The sequence below is a fragment of the Pseudonaja textilis genome, unplaced genomic scaffold, assembly GCF_049901715.1.
Source record: "Pseudonaja textilis isolate UNSWEBS1 unplaced genomic scaffold, rPseTex1.2 PTEXSCF56, whole genome shotgun sequence".
NCBI lineage: Eukaryota > Metazoa > Chordata > Lepidosauria > Squamata > Elapidae > Pseudonaja > Pseudonaja textilis.
Window position 1 is genome coordinate 67,616 of NW_028262949.1, and position 16,557 is coordinate 84,172.

The window sequence follows — 16,557 nt, forward strand, 5'->3', positions numbered from 1 at the left end:
ATGCATGGAATGTGGAAAGTGTTTTGCTCAGAATGGTCATCTTATTTCTCCTAAAAGGATCCACGCTCAGGAGAAACTGCTGCATATAGCAGTAGCAATTCCACTTGGACTTATATACCACTCCACAGGGCTTTACCACACTCTCTGAGCAATTTACAAAGTCAGCTTATTGTCCCAGCAATCTGAAAAAAAGTATATAGGTTCTTAGACGGCTTGAGATGGTTGCAAGATTACAGATTAACAGAGTTGTGAGGGACCCTGAGGTCATCTCGTTCAACCTCATCTAAATTCTCCGAGGAAAGGAGCGGGAAGCGGAGAAACGGCCCAAACTTTACTCTGGGATCTCCGTTCGAGGCTGCCTTGCGAGGAAAAGGGGAGGTCCTTCTGACCCCAGAAGGAAGGAAAGTGGGGGGTTTGGAGCGGCGGGAGACCGGAAGGAGCCGCTTTGTTCAGACGTTCCGAGCAAGGGAGACGCGGGTTTCAAGGGTGGGGAATCTCCTTTTTCTCCGCCCCCACGAAGCGAAGCGGTGCCTCTCCCTGGTTTAGCGTTTGGGGGTGTCTGTGGATGACCCCCGACTTCCCTCCCTTGTCATCTAGTGCAGCAGCTCTTCCAACAGCAGGAAGTGCCCACAGAATAAACACGTTTGTGTGTGTGTGTGTCAGAGGAGGAATGTGTGTCGGGGGGAAGGAAGGGTTTTTCTTGCATTTATGAGCTGGGCGGAGCCAGAACAAGCTGAACCACCAATGGGAATTCTCCCTGTTGAAGCGTCATCGGTGTCCGGGCAGAGTCCTTTATGACTTCACCTGAAGTGGGAGGAGGGAGTTCGGGGACAGAGAACGAAGCTGAAAGTGGGAGGGGGATCCCTTCAGTCTTGGGGGGCTGCAGCTCAAAGGGGGCCCATTTTCTTTGCTCTCTTCACGATTCTCAGCTTCACTTTCCTGTATGTGCATGGAGGGATAGACTAGATGTCCGCTGAGGTTTCCAAATCTCCCCCCCCGTCCTTCTCAGAAAGGGGCCTCTTTCTAACTAACTGGGGGGAGGGTCTGTGATAGGGGGATTAGGGGATGGGGGTCCTTGATCCCCTCCCCAAATTCAGAGGCCCCCCTAGAAGGGGCCTGAGATTTTGAGATTCAGACGAAAAAGTGACGTTTCTGAAGGTGCCCAAATTCTTTTTCTGATATATTTTGGTGGCATTTGTGGATTTCGGGCTGAAAATGACACAGTTTCCCACCTCCTTCCTCTTTGAACGGAAGAAAATTTGGGGGGCCTTACCCCTTTCCCAGAGTCCTTCCTGGGGGGTCCCAGGCCCCTTCTTCCCCCCTCCGCCCCCCAGCATCTGTGGGTCCCTCTCAACCCCTCCTTCCCGGGCGTCTCCTAACCCGCTTTGCTTCCAGGGATCTCCCACAGCACCGCTCCCATCAACAGTCGGGGGACCCCAGCAGAGCCCATGGGTGCTGCCCCACAAACGCCCCCCCCCATGAAGGGGGAAACCTGGATGTTTCCACCTCCAGAAGCAGAATTGGTGTGTCTGGACTGGGTGGGAGGGGAAGAGTCTGGAGGGCGAAGGTTCCTTGGGTCAATTTCCGGAGGTTTCGTTCCCAATTGGGGAGCATCTTCAGCGGAGTGGAGGGGAAAGAGTTAAAAAAGAGCTTCCTTCCCTCAAAGTCAGCCTGGAGAGGAGCCAGAAGCAGAAGAACCAATCAGAATTCCCCATGATGCAGCATCATCAGTCTCCGGGCAGGGTCTCTCTCGCTTTCACACATTGGAGGAGACAGTTGGAAGCTGAGACAGAAGCTTTCAGACAGAAGCTGAGACAGAGTGACAACAACTGTCACACACAAGGCAGAATTGCAGCATTGGAAGGGACCTCAGAGGTCTTCTAGTCCAACCCCCTGCTCGGCCAGGAGACCCTTTCCCCTTCCCGCCAAATGTTCCTCCTGTCTCCTTTTGGAAGCCTCCAGTGATGGAGAAGCCACAACCTCTGGAGGCAACTTCTCTTCCGCTGGTTCATGGCTCTCACTGTCAAGAGATTCCAGGTTTCCTCTCTCCTTGTTCAGTTCCCATCGATCGGTTCTTGTCCTGCCTTCTGGTGCTTTGGAGAGCAGGTGGGCCCCCCTCTTCTTTGGGGCAGCCCCTCAAATATTGGAAGGCTGCTCTCAGGCCACCCCCAATTCTTCTTTTCACTAGACTAGATAGACCCAATTCTAACAAAAGTTACTCGCATGTGTTATCCTCCAGCCCCCTAATCCTCCTGGTTGCTCTTCTCTGCACTCTTTTTAGAGTCTCAACTTCTTTTTTTTAGTATTGTGGTGACCAAACCTGGATGCTGTGTTCCAAGTGTGGCTGTACTAAGGCTTTGTAAAGTGGTACTAACACTTCACGTGATCTTGATCCTATCCCTCTGTTGATGCAGCCTAGGATTGCGTTGGCTTTTTTGGCTGCTGAAGCTCACGGCTGGCTCATATTTCAGGGATTATCCACTAGGACTCCAAGATCCTCTCACAGTTATTGGCACTGAGCTAGTCTGTACCTGCACAGTTAGTTTTTCTTGCCTAAGTGTAGGACTTTACTTTTCTCTACATTGAATTTCATTTTGTTAGATGTTCTAGTCTGTCAAGATCCATCTGGATCCTGAGCCTATCTTCTTGGGTGTTAGCTATTCCTGCCAGTTTAGTATCATCTGCAAATTTGGTAAGTTCCCCTTCTAGTCCCTCCTCTAAGTCGTTAATGAAGATATTGAGGAGTCCTGGGCCTAAGAAGGAACCTTGTGGCACCCCACTGCTTCCTTCCCTCCATGTAGACTTAGACCCATTAAGGACTACTCCTTGAGTACGGTTTGCCAGCCAGTTGCTAATCCATCTAGCGGTGGTGCTATCTATTCCACTTTTTTCTACCTTATTAAGAAGTAGCTTGTGGTCTACTTTATCGAATACCTTGCTGAAATCTAAATATGTTATGTCCATAGTATTTTGCCGGTCTACTAATTTAGTCACTGTGTTGAAGAATGAAATGAGATTGCCCGGTGTCGTCAATCTCCACCTCAAGGCCTCAGCTGGGTCAGTTTCTTTTCCCACGAGAAGGAAAATCACTTAGCCTAAACAATCTTCACTATCTCCATTCCTCCCACCTTAGGAACGTGGCAAGCCCGACCCCCACCCCAACCAGCAAAGAGAAAGGAAAAAAAGGAATATTTGATAGGGCTAAATAAAATGCCTATGCCTATGTCAATTTTGGGCTTGACAGGCTGCCCCCCCTCATTTGAAAAGAAACCCCTGCAATGACATAGAATACACAAAGATTGAAAGTAAGTTAAACACAATAATACAGCAATTTAACCTCCTCTGCCACCGCAGGATCCGCTATGGGCTTGTAGATATTTTTCATGGAATTTTTCCACCAGTCTACACTATTCAGCTATTTACCCAAGTTGCTTGTGAAATGCCTTTCCAATAAATTAGATATTATAACTTCCCTCTGAAAATCCAAGAGTCCAGAGATTTTCTTAATCTCATAATGTTCATGCCCCGCAATGAGCAAAGGCTTCGGGGCTGCACTTTCTGCTGGCCTCAATGAGGAAGTTACAAAGGGCTTTAAGAAACTACTATGAAAAACGGGTTCTGAAGAGGGAGAATTTGGTTGTGTCCAGATACACAACTGGGGGGCAGATCTGGACTCTGCCGCCTCCTTCAGCTGCAGGGGGGACCCGGCTCTGGCCTGCTGAGGCTGGTGCTGGGCCAGGGGGGAGTTTGAGCCCTCCAGCCCCCCATCCCTGGAAAGGATCCAGGCCTCCTCTGGACCCCCAAAGCTTTTCACACAGAATCCGGGATTCAGGATCTGTTTAACCCGCCTTTGCTCAACTCACCAGAACCCAAATCTCCCCCAAAGACTAGACAAAAACAAGTTTTCTATGGATGTAGTGAAAGATGAGCACAAGGAACAGAATCTCTGCTTTTTTGGATTATTGGGGGAAAGAGATTTCCAGACTGTAATGGTTAAAAGGCGGTAATCCTTTAGTGGGGGAAATGGGATTACTGAAGTCCCCAGAATTTCTATTAAAATTCCAGGTGATTTTATAAATTATAAATTTATTCCTTGGTTTAATATACTCTCCATCCATCCATCCTTCCTCCCTTCTTAAATAATACTGAAATCTTTTACCAGGAAGAAAATCCGCTCAGATCCTCTTACAAATATCTGTGGAAATGGATTTTTTCTTCTCCTTTGGGCAAAATATTTCCCCTCCAGAAGAAGGAAGTTCACCTCAGAGGGTGGATTCTTAGGACGGAGTCCCAGGGCTGATTTCTCTCCCCGTGAATAAAATCTCCTTCCTCCCACGATCCTCCCACTCAAAGCTTCGAGTTCTCTGGCAGGAACGGAGAATCTGGATCTTTCATAACATAAAATGTTTGTGAGGTTTATTGAGCTTCTCTCCTCTTCTATATTCTATTCTTATTCTATTCTATTCCCCCACCTGGAGGCTCAGCGAGGACAATCCCTGAAGAATCCCGGCTTGTTGCCTGCTGGATCCTGGCCAGTTCCTCAGTTCCGCTTCGGAGGAGCCCAAAGCTTCAGGCTGGGGAAGGGGAACTGAAGCGCCTCTGAGGCTGTTGGGGGTTGGAGAAAGAAGCTCTGTGGTGTGTGTGTGTGTGTGTGTGTGTGTGTGTGTGAGAGAGAGAGAGAGAGAGAGAGAGAGAGAGAGAGAGAGATTTCGGGGGAGGGGGACTGGGACGGTGCTTTGTCCTCCGGCTGAGAATTGGGGAGGGGGCGGAGGAAGAGCCGCTGCTCAGATGGGGAACCTGCCTGAATTCTGGGCTTGGGCCGGAAGAGAAGCGGGTCTCGGGGGTCTCGGCTGGGCTCTGGGTGGAGGGAAACTCCACTGGCGATACTTCCTGGAGGGGAAGAGCGACCGGAGTCCTCCTCCTGCCCTGGGGATCTTCTCCCTCGCTCACTTGGGATCCCAGAAGCAGATCCCGGAGTGGGGCAGCGTCTCCAGGGATCGCCCCTCAGCTGACAGAAGCCCGGAGAATGTGGATCACCCTGGGAGGGAAATGGGATCGTCTGAAGGCTCCGAGGGGGATCCGACCTGGAAGGGATCAGGAGGGATTTCCAGAAGAGGCTGGACGGCCGTTTGTCCGGAGTGGAATAAGGGCTCCTCCTGCATCGGCCAGGGAGTCAGACTAGATCTCTAAGGCCCCTTCCAGCCTCTGAGCCTCACTCTCCCTTCCACCCTCCCCCACCGAAGCCCTCCGCCCCCCCCAGCCCCTCCTGCATGGAGCCGGCAGGAAAGACCCCGAGATAATGCAGCCCCCAAGACTGCAAGGATCCCTCCCACTTTCTCCGCTTCTCTCTCTGCGCCGAACTATCTCCGTTATCGGTGAATTCAAGGGAGACTCTGCCCGGAGACCGATGACGCTACAAGAACGCAGGATTCTCATTGGTCCTCCTGCTCTTCCTGGACTCTCCCAGTTCCAAAGTGCGGGGAAAACTTCCCCTTCCCCAGTTCAGACCCTCCGATTCCTCCTGGGGGGCCGGGAGCCTCCGCGTCCTTCTCGCCTCTCTTTGCGGGCGCTTGTGGGGCGGCATCCATGGCTTTGGCTCGGCTCGCCCTGGTGCTGCTGGTGGGGGCGCTGGGCCGGATCCCCGGAAGCGAAGTGGGGAAGGAGACCCCCGGTAAGGAGGGGGCTGGGCGTGGGAGGAGGGGGCGGGAAGGACCCCCGGAGGGGGAAGGAAACTGATGGGTCTCCAGAGCCTCCAACAGCCTCGATCTCTGCGTGGTCTCCTTCCTCTTCCTCCCCACATCCTCCCCCCCACAGTAGGAGGGAGAGGCACCCCTCCTTTCTTCCCCAATTGTAGCCGAGGTGGGGGTCGCAGCCGGGCCCCTCTCCCCCATTGTCTGGGTGGGAGTGGGCTGCCTGGAAAGAGGCAGGGAATGAAAAGCGAGAGCGAAAGAGGGAAACTGAGGCATTTTCAGCCCTGAAGCCCCAGAAGGAAAAAGAGCCAAAGAATTTTGGCTTCTGCAGAAACTTCGCTTTTTCTTCTGAATCTCAGATTTGAGGCTTTGGAGGTCAGGCAAGAGGGGAGCTTCGGTCCCTTCTGGGGGAGGCTCTGAATTTGGGGAGGGGACCAAGAACCCCCCACCCCCATCATCTTCCACTGGCTCTATCGGGCCCTTCAGGGGGGGAACGGAGGGAGGGGGGCTCTGAGTTGCTCCTCCGAAAGTAGCTCCCCCTTTAGTGAGGGGGGGCTGGAGACCCTCCCTTTGAGAGGCTCTTGGGGAGGCTGCGGGGGTCTTTTGGGGAGAGGGAAAGGAAACAGGTGGGATCCTTGCTAGTCACCAAAGCGAGGGAAATGGGCTGAAAATTTGGCGAAGAAGAAAATTTGGCGGGGGATCCAGGGAAGTGGGGGTGAAGGGCTGGGAGACTTCAGAAGTGGGAGTCCTGATGTCCTCCTGGTGCCTGTCCACGTATTCCCCTCCCCCAAAGGAAGAGAGATCAGGAGATGTGGATATTACCTTCCCTCCAGCCCTCCCCCACCCTTCCTCCCCTGGAGATCCAAGGGTCCCTGCAGAGAGAAGATCTGCTCGACCAGTGGAGCTTCTGCCTTCCCTCCCCCCACCAAATGGGGGTCCCTTAGGGAGGCTCCTCCCCTCCCCCTTACTTTCCTCCCTGCATTCTCCCCCCACTCTTCCTCCCCCTCAGAGTGAGAGTCCCACCTCCCTCTTCCAGGGGCGTCTCCAATCAGTCTCTCAAGGAAGGTCCCCCTCACCCTCTCCTCTTCCTGGTGGGACCCTCCTCCTCCTCTACTAGGGCCTGGAAGCGATGGGCCCTGGAGTCCCTACTGATGCCCTTCCTCCTCCTCCTCCTCATCCTGGCAGCCGATTTCCTGCTCCAGCAGAAGTCCGAGTGCCACTTCCTCAACAGGACGCAGTGGGTGCAATACCTGGATCGGTACTTCTACGACCGGCAGGAGTTCGTCTGCTTTGACAGCGACCTCGGGAAACACGTGGCCATCACGGCGTTGGGGGAAGTTTATGCAGAGACAATGAACAGCGACAAGCAGATCATGCAGTACCAGAAGGCCAGAGTGGATCGTTTCTGCCGACACAACTACGAAGCATTGAACTACGAGGCAGCCAAGAGGGAGGAGCGAACGATCGGACGGAGAGGTGAGTGGGGGGAGGGAAATCCAGCCAGGTGTCTCTCTCCCTCCCTACTTCTCAATGCAGACAGCCCTCCACTGACAACAGTTCACTTAGTGACCGTTGAAAGACAGAAGTGAAAACAGTGACTTCTGACCCTTTTTAACCCTTACGACCATTGCAGCCTCCCAGGGTCCCCTGAGCCAAATCCAAGTGTTTGGCCACTGACTCATACTTGTGACAGTCGCAGCATCCCGAGGTCCCCTTGATCCCCTTTTGCGACCTTCCATAGGGAAGCAGGGTTCACTTAACAGCCACGCTATTCATTTAACAACTGCAGTGATTCACTTAATGTCTGTAGCAAGGAAGGTTGCAAGATGGGGCCAAATTAATGGAACAAACAACTCACTTAGCAACAGAGACTCTAGGCTCAATCGGGGTCGTAAGTCGAGGATTGCCTGGATATTCATCTCTTTCTTTCTCTCCCTGATTCCTTTTTATCCTCTTCAGGAACCGCCTGTTTCCCTCCCTCTTTCCATCCAGAAGCCCCTCCCTCTCACTCTATTATTTCTTGCAAAAAAGTTTTTTATTTTTTAATCATTTAAATAATTCTTTGCAAGGACAGTGTGGTTCCGGTTGTTTTACACTTTAAATCAATCCTGTCCATGATCACAAATACAACTTTCTAACATCACATCATTATCTATTGTCATATTTTCTTCTCCAAATTCTCATAAATTACTTCATATCAGCCTTTTTATTTTTGTTCATTTTCTATCTTCCTCAGTCATATATTCAACATGTTTACAGTTCAATCTATTCATATCATTTCATTTATCATTCAAAGTTTCACCTTAATTTATAGCTATCCCAAGATACATTTTCCGTCTTATTTTCTTTTATTCCAGTACTGTCAAATTTACAGCACTATATCCTCATTACCTTATACAAATATAACAGAATATAACAGATATAACAGAATATTTAATTCATTAATTCATTAAAAAATTCTCTATCTTCTTTAATCATATTTTCAACATGTTTACACTTCTCATTTTTAGACAAATACATTTTCCATCTTATTATCTTTTAGCCAATATTGTCAAACTTCTAGCAATATATCTTCATTGCCTTATACAAGTAGATAATAAAATATTTCATGACAGATACTAATCATTCTTGTGTTCAGCATGTTTACAGTTTCATACCATTCATTAAGCATTCAAAATTTCATCTTAATTTATATTATCTCCTATTATGTCCCCCCCATTATTACACTTGCCACTGTTGCATTTTTTTCTATATAAATAAATCCCACATCATATAAAACGGTTTCTCCTCTTGTTCTCTAATTTCAAATGTCAGTTTACTCATTTCAGCACAGTCCACGATTTTCTTAATAATTTCCTCCTGCGTAGGTATTTTTCATTTTTCCAATTCGTAGCAAATACAATTCTAGCTGCTGTTAAAACATTGACAATCAAATATTTCAATTCTTTATAATATATTTCCGGTATAATTCCCAATAAAAATATCTCAGGTTTAAAGTCTATGTTTTGTTTTGTCATTTTTTCCAACCATGTGTGGATTGTAGTCCAATGTCTTTTTGCATCCGAGCATGTCCACCACATGTGGTAATATGAACCAGGTATCTGATGAAAGTACCAACATTTATCCGATTTATTCTTGAACATCCTTGCAATTCTCGTTGGGGTAAGTGCCACCTGTAAAACATCTTATACAAATTTTCTTTATATGAAGTTGACATTGTCATTTTATAATTTTTAGACCACAATTTTTGCCATTTGTCTAAGTCAATTCCATATCCAAATTTTCCCCCCATGCAATCATTGTTCCTTTTACTTGTTCTTCCTCTAATTTAAACTCTAGCAAATGTCCATAAAGTTTTTTTTTTACTTTTTCATCAGTACCTGTCAAAATGTTATCTAAATCAGTCAACTTATCATAGATATCTTCTGTTTTAACATCTTTGTCAAATCTTGATTGTATTTGCAAATATGAAAACCAATTCATTTTTACACCTTGTTCTTCCAACGCTTGCATAGATTTAAGTTCACCCTTTTCATTCAATATATCACCATATCTAACTGTTCGTTCCTTTTTATATATTATTGGATAGGAAAAAGTTTCAATAGTAGATAACCATAGTGGAATTTTTAAATAATATTGCTTTGTTATCTTCTCCCAGTTTAGAAACAGTGCTTCACGAATATAATCTCTTCTAAAATACCCCTTCGTTTTAGTTCCCTTATACCAAAGGAAGGCATGCCACCCTAACAGCAAGTCATGTCCTTCTAAGTTCAAAAGTCTCGTATTCCTTAGTGTTATCCACTCCTTTACCCACATCAGACTCGTCGCTTGGTAGTAATCAGTGATAATTGTAAATTTTCCCATTTTATTAAGTCTGTTGCAATCTGTTGTTTAAGTTTGAGATAATTGTCCTCCTTAAGTGTGCTACATCTTGGTGTTATATGTATCCCTAAATACATAGGTCATTGTTTGTGACCTAGATCCCCAAAACTTCCAATTCTTTCTTTCGTCTTACTAACATGTTCTTTGCTAAAATCTTTGTTTTATCTTTATTTATTTTCAAACCTGCTACTTTCTCATACTCTTCTATCTTTTCTATCAGTTTAGGTGCTGACTCCAATGGATCCTCATATAAATACCAGGTCTTTTCTCCACTTCTAACTATTGTCTCTAAATCTTTCTTTTATATTAATTCATTGTTTCTTTGCTTGTTTATCATTTTCTATCATTCTTTGGCTTTTTCCCTTAATCCTTCCTCCATTTACCATCATTTTCTGATATTTTCTCTCCCATTTCTCAAAGTTTCCCCGCTCCCTCTTAGATCTCTACTGTGTATCTCTGTAACTATTTCATTTATCAGCATTCCAGTCTCAATATCCCCCCTCTTATTTATTATATCCATCATTAATATCTCATATTCAGCTTCTTTTTTCTTCTTGTGTTATTTGTTGTTCCTTTTGATCCATTTCACTGGTTTCTCTTTCTTCTAACTCTTCCCCTGTCTTTGTTTCCTCCTCCTCCTCCTCCTCCTCCTCCTCCTCCTCCTCCTCCTCCTCCTCCTCCTCCTCCTCCTCCTCCTTCTGTCACCAGAAGGAGACTGCAACTGATCCCAATCAGGAAGGATTTCACTTTTTTCCCTCTTTCACAATCCCTTTTAATTTCTTGCTGTAATTTACTTAAGAAGATGACTCAAAACACAGAATATTTTCAGGAGTGAAAAGGGATCCTGGCCTCAACTAATCAATTTGGTCTCCTGTTCTGGGCCCTCCTGTGCATCTCATGCGCCTCCTTCTCTTCCTTCCCTCCAGCCAAGCCCACCGTCACCATCTCCCCCACCAAGATGGACCCTGCTTCTCCCAACACCATCCTCCTCTGCACTGCCACGGGCTTTTACCCCCTGGAGATCGAGATCCAGTGGCTGAAGAACGGGAAGCTGGAGGAGGAGGGCGTGGCCTTCGGGGAGGAGCTCCAGAATGGTGACTGGACCTACCAGCTCCAGGTGATGCTGGAGACCCAGCCCCAGTGGGGGGACGTCTACACTTGCCAGGTGGGGCATGTCAGCCTGGAGGCCCCCATCACCGTCCAGTGGGGTAAGCCCTTCTCCTCCCTCCCCTCCTGCCCTGAGAAGGGGGAGAAAACCTCCCTGGAGCGGGAGCCGGAATGGAGCCTCCTGGGGGACAGTGGGCCTGATCCTCCTGCTCAGGTGAGGCTCCTTCTCCTTCCCCAGAGCCCCGTTCCTCCAGCTCTGCCAGGAGCAAACTCTGGACAGGGATCATGGGGGCCGTGATTGGAGTGACCTTCCTGGCTGTGGGGCTCTTATCCTACCTGAAGAGCAAGAAAGGTGAGTCTGGGGGGCTGGAGGAGAGGTTGTGGGGAGGGGACCATCTATGGGAGGACTCTCATTGAGCTCAGCAGGTGGCCAAGAGGGTCTCCTTGAGGAATAGTTTTGGGAACTTCTGTTCATCAAGGGGGCGATAAGGGAAGATCGTCCAACCTATTATGGGCTATCAGTGGGCAGAGGGACCCCCTGAGTCCTCCAGCCCATGAAGGATCCTGATTGGCTCTTTTTCTCCTTCCAGCCACTCCTATCCAACCTCCTGCAGGTGAGTTTTTCCTCTTCCTCCCTCATCTCAGCCACTCCTACAAGTTATAGGTGTTTTTTTAATATATTTTTTTACAATATCTCCTTTCTGTGGATAAAGCAAATTTTTGGATTTTGGGCAGCTTTTCCTTACAAAGATCCGAAAAAATATTGCAATCAAAAAGAAAAGTACACAGAAACGCTAAAATCTTGTGCAGAATTTTTCCAAGTTTTGGGAAATTGCAAAAGGGAAGGGAAGGAGGGAAGGGAAGGAGGATCCCAGGTTTACATTTCTCCCCCCACCCCCAATAGTTTGTACGCAACCCACCCATCCTTTTAGGCTCACTGTGGAGGGGGGTTCCTGAGGGGATTCGGGCATGGGGACAAATTCCACCCCTGTGGCTATTTTAAAAGGGGTGAGTCCCATGTTAATATGCACTGTAGTATTTTGGGCCACTTCAGCAAATGGCAGGAGATCTTTCCAGCTAGATTGCTGATAATTAACACAGCATCTCAGGTATTGTTCTATAATAGCGTTTGCTCGTTCTGGAGCTCCGTCTGTACTCAGATGGAGGGTGGAGCTAAGCCCTTGAGAATGATGACCCTATCACCTTCATGAACTCTCTCCAAAACTCCACTGTGAACTGGACCCCCTTCCTCCCCACCCTCCCCAGTCCCAGATGATCCCTCTTGGTTCTCCATGGAGACTCAGTTGGGTTCACTAGTCAGAACCTTGACAGGCTGTTCTTCCTGACCCCGCTTCTCCTTGTGGGAATTCACACAATTTCTGGCCAAGTGACCCCCAGGCTCCTCCCTTTTCTTCAAGCCCCATCCTGGCCCCATGTCCTTTGCTCATTTGAAATGTCTGCAGGGGGGAGGGAGGGGGGTCTCTCCTCTTGATTAACGCTCTAATTAAGACAAATAGGGAGAATCCCAGAATCCCCTGGAGATGAAATGGGGAGGAATCCCTGATCCTTCCCAGCCAAATGGGAAGATTCTCCCACTATTTGTCCCTACCTGTCAATCACCCCCCTGCAGTGTGGGCCTGCCTTGTGGTTGGGGGGGGGGTGAAAGGGAAGAAAAAAATGTTATTTACACACACCAAAAATCTCTTTATATTCTAATTTTCTTCCCTGTCTCTTTTTCTGCAGCCCTCGTGGATTAATCCTGCTCTCTGATGCAAAGGATATTTTATTCTTTAGTAGCTGATGATTCTTTGTCCTGTTTGCAACCTCTGAGAAATGGAGGCTGAAGGTGGCAGGTTGGGGGGAGGAGGATGGTAGCTTCCTTTGGGGGCCTCCCTTTCTTGCGAGGGAGGGGTGGAGACCATCTAGACTGTCCCCTGGGATGGTGGCCTGACCTGTCCCTCTAGCCCCTCCTGGCTTTGAACCCACAGCAGCTTCATCTACATTATTCTTCTTATGAATCACTTCCCTTCCCTTCGCTTTGCTGTGAAAGAATAAACTTTAGAAGCAGGAAACCCTGGACTCCTTCCTTCCTCTTTGCCACCCCCACAGGAGGCTCCTCCCTCTGCTGCCTCTGGATCCCAGCTCCTTTGGGGGTCTGAAGATGGAACTGGTTTGGGAGGATGGTGGGCAGATCCGGGGAGGGGAAGGGAAAGGACCCCCCTCCTGCTCAGAGGCCTCCTTGCTCTGCTTCCCGTCAAGCCCCCTTTGGAGGAGCACGATGCCAGCAGGCAGGGTCTTCCCTGAACATTTGTGGGGAGCCATTGGGGGGCACCTGAGACCCCCCTACATTGACCCGGCCATTTCAACCATTTCTCTCCCTCACAACTGGAGGAAGATCCTGCCCCATTTTGGCACCCCACACCCTCCTCCCTCCCTCTTTTGGGCTCAGATTCAAATGGTATAGACTAGACCTAAATGGTGTAGGCCCAAGCAGGGGGTTGGACTAGATGATCTCCAATAAATCCACCTGAAGCCTTTCCTGGTGTAGAAGACATTTGCCATGGAGGGGAAGACCAGCTCTGCGGGAAAGAGGGAGGGGGTTCAATGGGGCAGCCCTGAGTGGAAGACCCCTCCCTTCTCCCCAACATCTCTAGATGCCCTTAGGTAGCCCTCCAATTGAGCCTCGCCCCCTCCAGAGGTCATCTAGACTGGCTCTGCAGGACTCCAGCTAGATCTCTAAGGGCAGAATTTCCCCCTCCCAATTCCTCATCTGGGGTCTTGGGGCCACCACAGGAAGGATCTTTGTGTGGTTGGAGAAATTGTGTCAAACACAGGGAAGATTTGGGCTCCTGTCGGCAAAAACCTCCCCTTGGAAGACAGCGTGCAAGAACTTGGAGAAGGGACAACACCAAATGTATCAATGATCAAAAAAAAATCAGGGTTCCTTAACAAAGAAAAGGCATTGTTGCTGATAGATGCTTCATTGCTCAGGGGAACTGAACCAGAGAATGTTTAGAGAATCAAGCAAGGGTGTTGGCTGTTTCCCAGGAGCAGCTATCAAAGAGGCGACTGAGGGGCTTATAGAAATAATGACGTCCACCGATTCTTCTTATCCCTTTTCCCTCTTGCATGTGGGGAGGAATGAACAAGTCCCTGGAAACTTCCAGTGGGCCAGAGGACCTTGTGGCTGCCCCACCTGGAGACTCAGCCATGGGGCGGAGGAGGACAATCCCTGAGCTGCCCTGGTGAGGAATCCAGGCTTGTTGCCTGCTGGATCCTGGCCAGTTCCTCAGTTCTGCTTCGGAGGAGCCCAAAGCTTCAGGCTGGGGATGCGGAACCCAAGGGCCTCTGCAGCTGATGGGGTTGGAGGAAGAAGTGCTGCTCTGTGTGTGTGTGTGTGTGGGGGTGTCAGGAAGAACTCAGAGGAAATCACAATTTTGTGGGGGAGGGGAAACACGAAAAGAGCCTTAGAAGTTCTGCTTTGACCAGGAGAGCGATGGATCTGGGCCCATGTTGTGTGACTGCATGTGTCCAAAGACACAATTGTGGGACAGGGGAAAAGTGAGGGTCTAAGGGGGGAGGGAGATCCAGGCCATCCCAGGATAGGCGCCCTGTGGGATGCCTGCCTGCTGCAGCTGGGGGAGGGTTGGGGCTCTGAGCCCTGGCCTGATCTGGCATCACCAACCATCAGCTGATCTTTCATCATCCGCCCTCAACAGCCGGCAGCTGCCCAGCCTCCCCTGGCTGAGAGGGACCAGCCTGCTTAGCCTGAGGATGGGAGACCACCAGGAAGCATCGGAACTGCTGCAGAGGCTGAAACTCCTCCAGGACAAGGAGGGCGAAGCTTCAGGGCCCCCTCGAACTCGCCTCCCTCAAAAGATTCCCTTCCCTCTTTTTCCTCTTTCAGCCTTGCCTGGTCCTCTCCCTGTAAGTCTCCCCCTTTCCTCTTTCTCAGCTCCTGCCGTTTGGAAGACCTCATGGGAACCCAATTCCCCTTGTCCAGAGGGAGGGGACAAAGTTAGAGTAGAGTAGAAACCCTAAAGGGGGGCAACAAGGGGGTCTCACCTTCCCTGGTCCTTGCCCCCTCCTCTAAATACAGAAGCCTTTTAGCCTTTCCCACCTTCCTGAGGCTCAGGGCGCAAGGGAGGTAATTGGGGTCTCCAAGCCCTCTTTATCCTCCTCCCCCCCCAGAGCGATCCCACCTTTGCTGCCGGTCTCAGGTGCAGGAGGAAGCCCGGCTCCCAGTCAGGAGGGAGGAAAGGCTGCCCGCCCAGAGCAGGAGGGAAAATTGGGGGGCGGGGGGAGGGAGGGAGAGCGAGAGGGAAATTTGAGAGAGGAAAAGGAAGAGTGAGGGGGCAGGGAGGGGGAGGGAGAGCGAAGAGGGGGGAGGGGGGAGCGAGACAGGAGCAAGGAGGGAGAAGGGGCGGGAGAAGAACCAGGAAAAGCAGAGGGAGAGCAGCGAGCGAGGGGGAGGGAAGGGGAAAATGAGGGGGGGATGAGGAAGAGCGAGGGAGGAGGGAGAGGGAGGAGGGGAAAGAAATAGGGGGAGGGGCAGCGCCGCAGAATTCTATTTCTGACTTCGAGAAAGTAGAACATCGGCCCCACCCAATCGAGGCGCCGGGCGAAGTTCGCTGTTCAGCCGGGATTCGGCCTCTGTGTCAGCCCATCGAGCCCTTCCGAGGACCCGGGAGAGGCGGATGCGCGTGTCGGGTGGCTGAAAACTCTCCTCGCGGGATTGAAGCCGCTCCAAGCAGAGCTGCCTTCCGCGATTGACCCAGCGGGATTTTGTCCATGCCCGGGGGGTTCAAGGGCTGCTCCGGGTGTTTTGGGATTTGGGTCACGGCCCTCCCAGCCTCCCCCCCCCCGAATCTTCTGCCTTTGGTTCTCTTCCTAGCAAAGGGGCTGCCGGAGGACCGGTTGCACCCCCACCGCTGAGGGGTTTTCTGACCCACCGCAAATGGAAGGTCCGTGTTTAGTTCCAGAAGGGCGGTTGTTGATCTGAATGAGGGAGAGATAAGAGGGGAGGGAAGCGGGAATCCCTGGCAGAGAATCGGGAAGAGAGCAAAGAAAGTGGAGGGTCCCTTCTGGGGGCTGCTATGACACACACACACCCCACTTCCGCTGCAGCCCCCCAAGACTGAAGGGATCCCTCCTCCCACTTTCACTTTCGCTCTCTGCGCTGAACTCTCCTTCCTCCTTCAGCTGAAGTCACAAAGGACTCTGCCCGCAGACCGATGACGCTCATGCAGGGAGAATTCCCATTGGTGCTGCTGCTCGTTCTGGCCCCTCCCACCTCCAAGGTCAAATAAAAGCGCTCTCTCGCCTCAATTCAGAGCCCCGATTCCTCCTCTGGGGATGGAGCCGTCTGGCCGGAACACCCAGTTCCTCGGCAGAGAAAACTATCCTCCAAGCAAAAACCATCCAGGAGGGAACCACACAATCTCTGGCAGGGCATCTAAACAGGCAGCCAATCCCCCATGTCTTTTGCACTGAGGATGTTACCTAGCTGGGTAATGAAGCTCTCCAAACAAACGAAGGTCCCAACAACCCCAGAGTTTAACCCAACCTCCAGATATTCTCTTCTGTGGACTACATCTTCTTTCAAATGTCTGCCCCAGGACCACAAATCCCATCTTCCTCAGTTGAACCCAAGGTTTGTCCATTTCCCTCTCCTTCTCCCTCCTCTCCTAATCTTGATCAACTGGATTTTTTGTGTGATTCATGACATCCACCTGGTACAAGTAGCTTCTCCTTCCTCCCCTCAGAACCATCAGAAAATGGCAGTTCCCTCTGGGGGGGGGGGGGAGAATCACACATTCCACCTTCTGCCGAGGGTTCAAAATTCAGGGATGGAGGCAATTTATCTGACCTAGTTGAG

General features: G+C 50.1%; 1 protein-coding gene across 3 annotated transcripts in view; it reads left to right on the plus strand.

The window, feature by feature from the left end:
* Window positions 1–12,751, plus strand: part of LOC113452226 (H-2 class II histocompatibility antigen, E-S beta chain-like) — a 23,151-nt gene extending 10,400 nt beyond the window's left edge. The window contains exons 1-6 of one of the 3 annotated variants that reach the window (XM_087919216.1): window positions 4,619–5,671; window positions 6,876–7,166; window positions 10,499–10,780; window positions 10,918–11,031; window positions 11,270–11,293; window positions 12,423–12,751. In XM_087919216.1, the coding sequence (XP_087775342.1) occupies window positions 5,587–5,671; window positions 6,876–7,166; window positions 10,499–10,780; window positions 10,918–11,031; window positions 11,270–11,293; window positions 12,423–12,436 (810 nt within the window). In that variant the 5' untranslated portion in view covers window positions 4,619–5,586 and the 3' untranslated portion in view covers window positions 12,437–12,751. Of the gene's footprint in view, window positions 1–4,618; window positions 5,672–6,875; window positions 7,167–10,498; window positions 10,781–10,917; window positions 11,032–11,269; window positions 11,294–12,422 lie in introns of those variants that run through there. The other 2 variants (XM_087919217.1, XM_087919218.1) reach the window with 2 other exon arrangements.
* The last annotated feature ends 3,806 nt before the right edge of the window (window positions 12,752–16,557 follow it).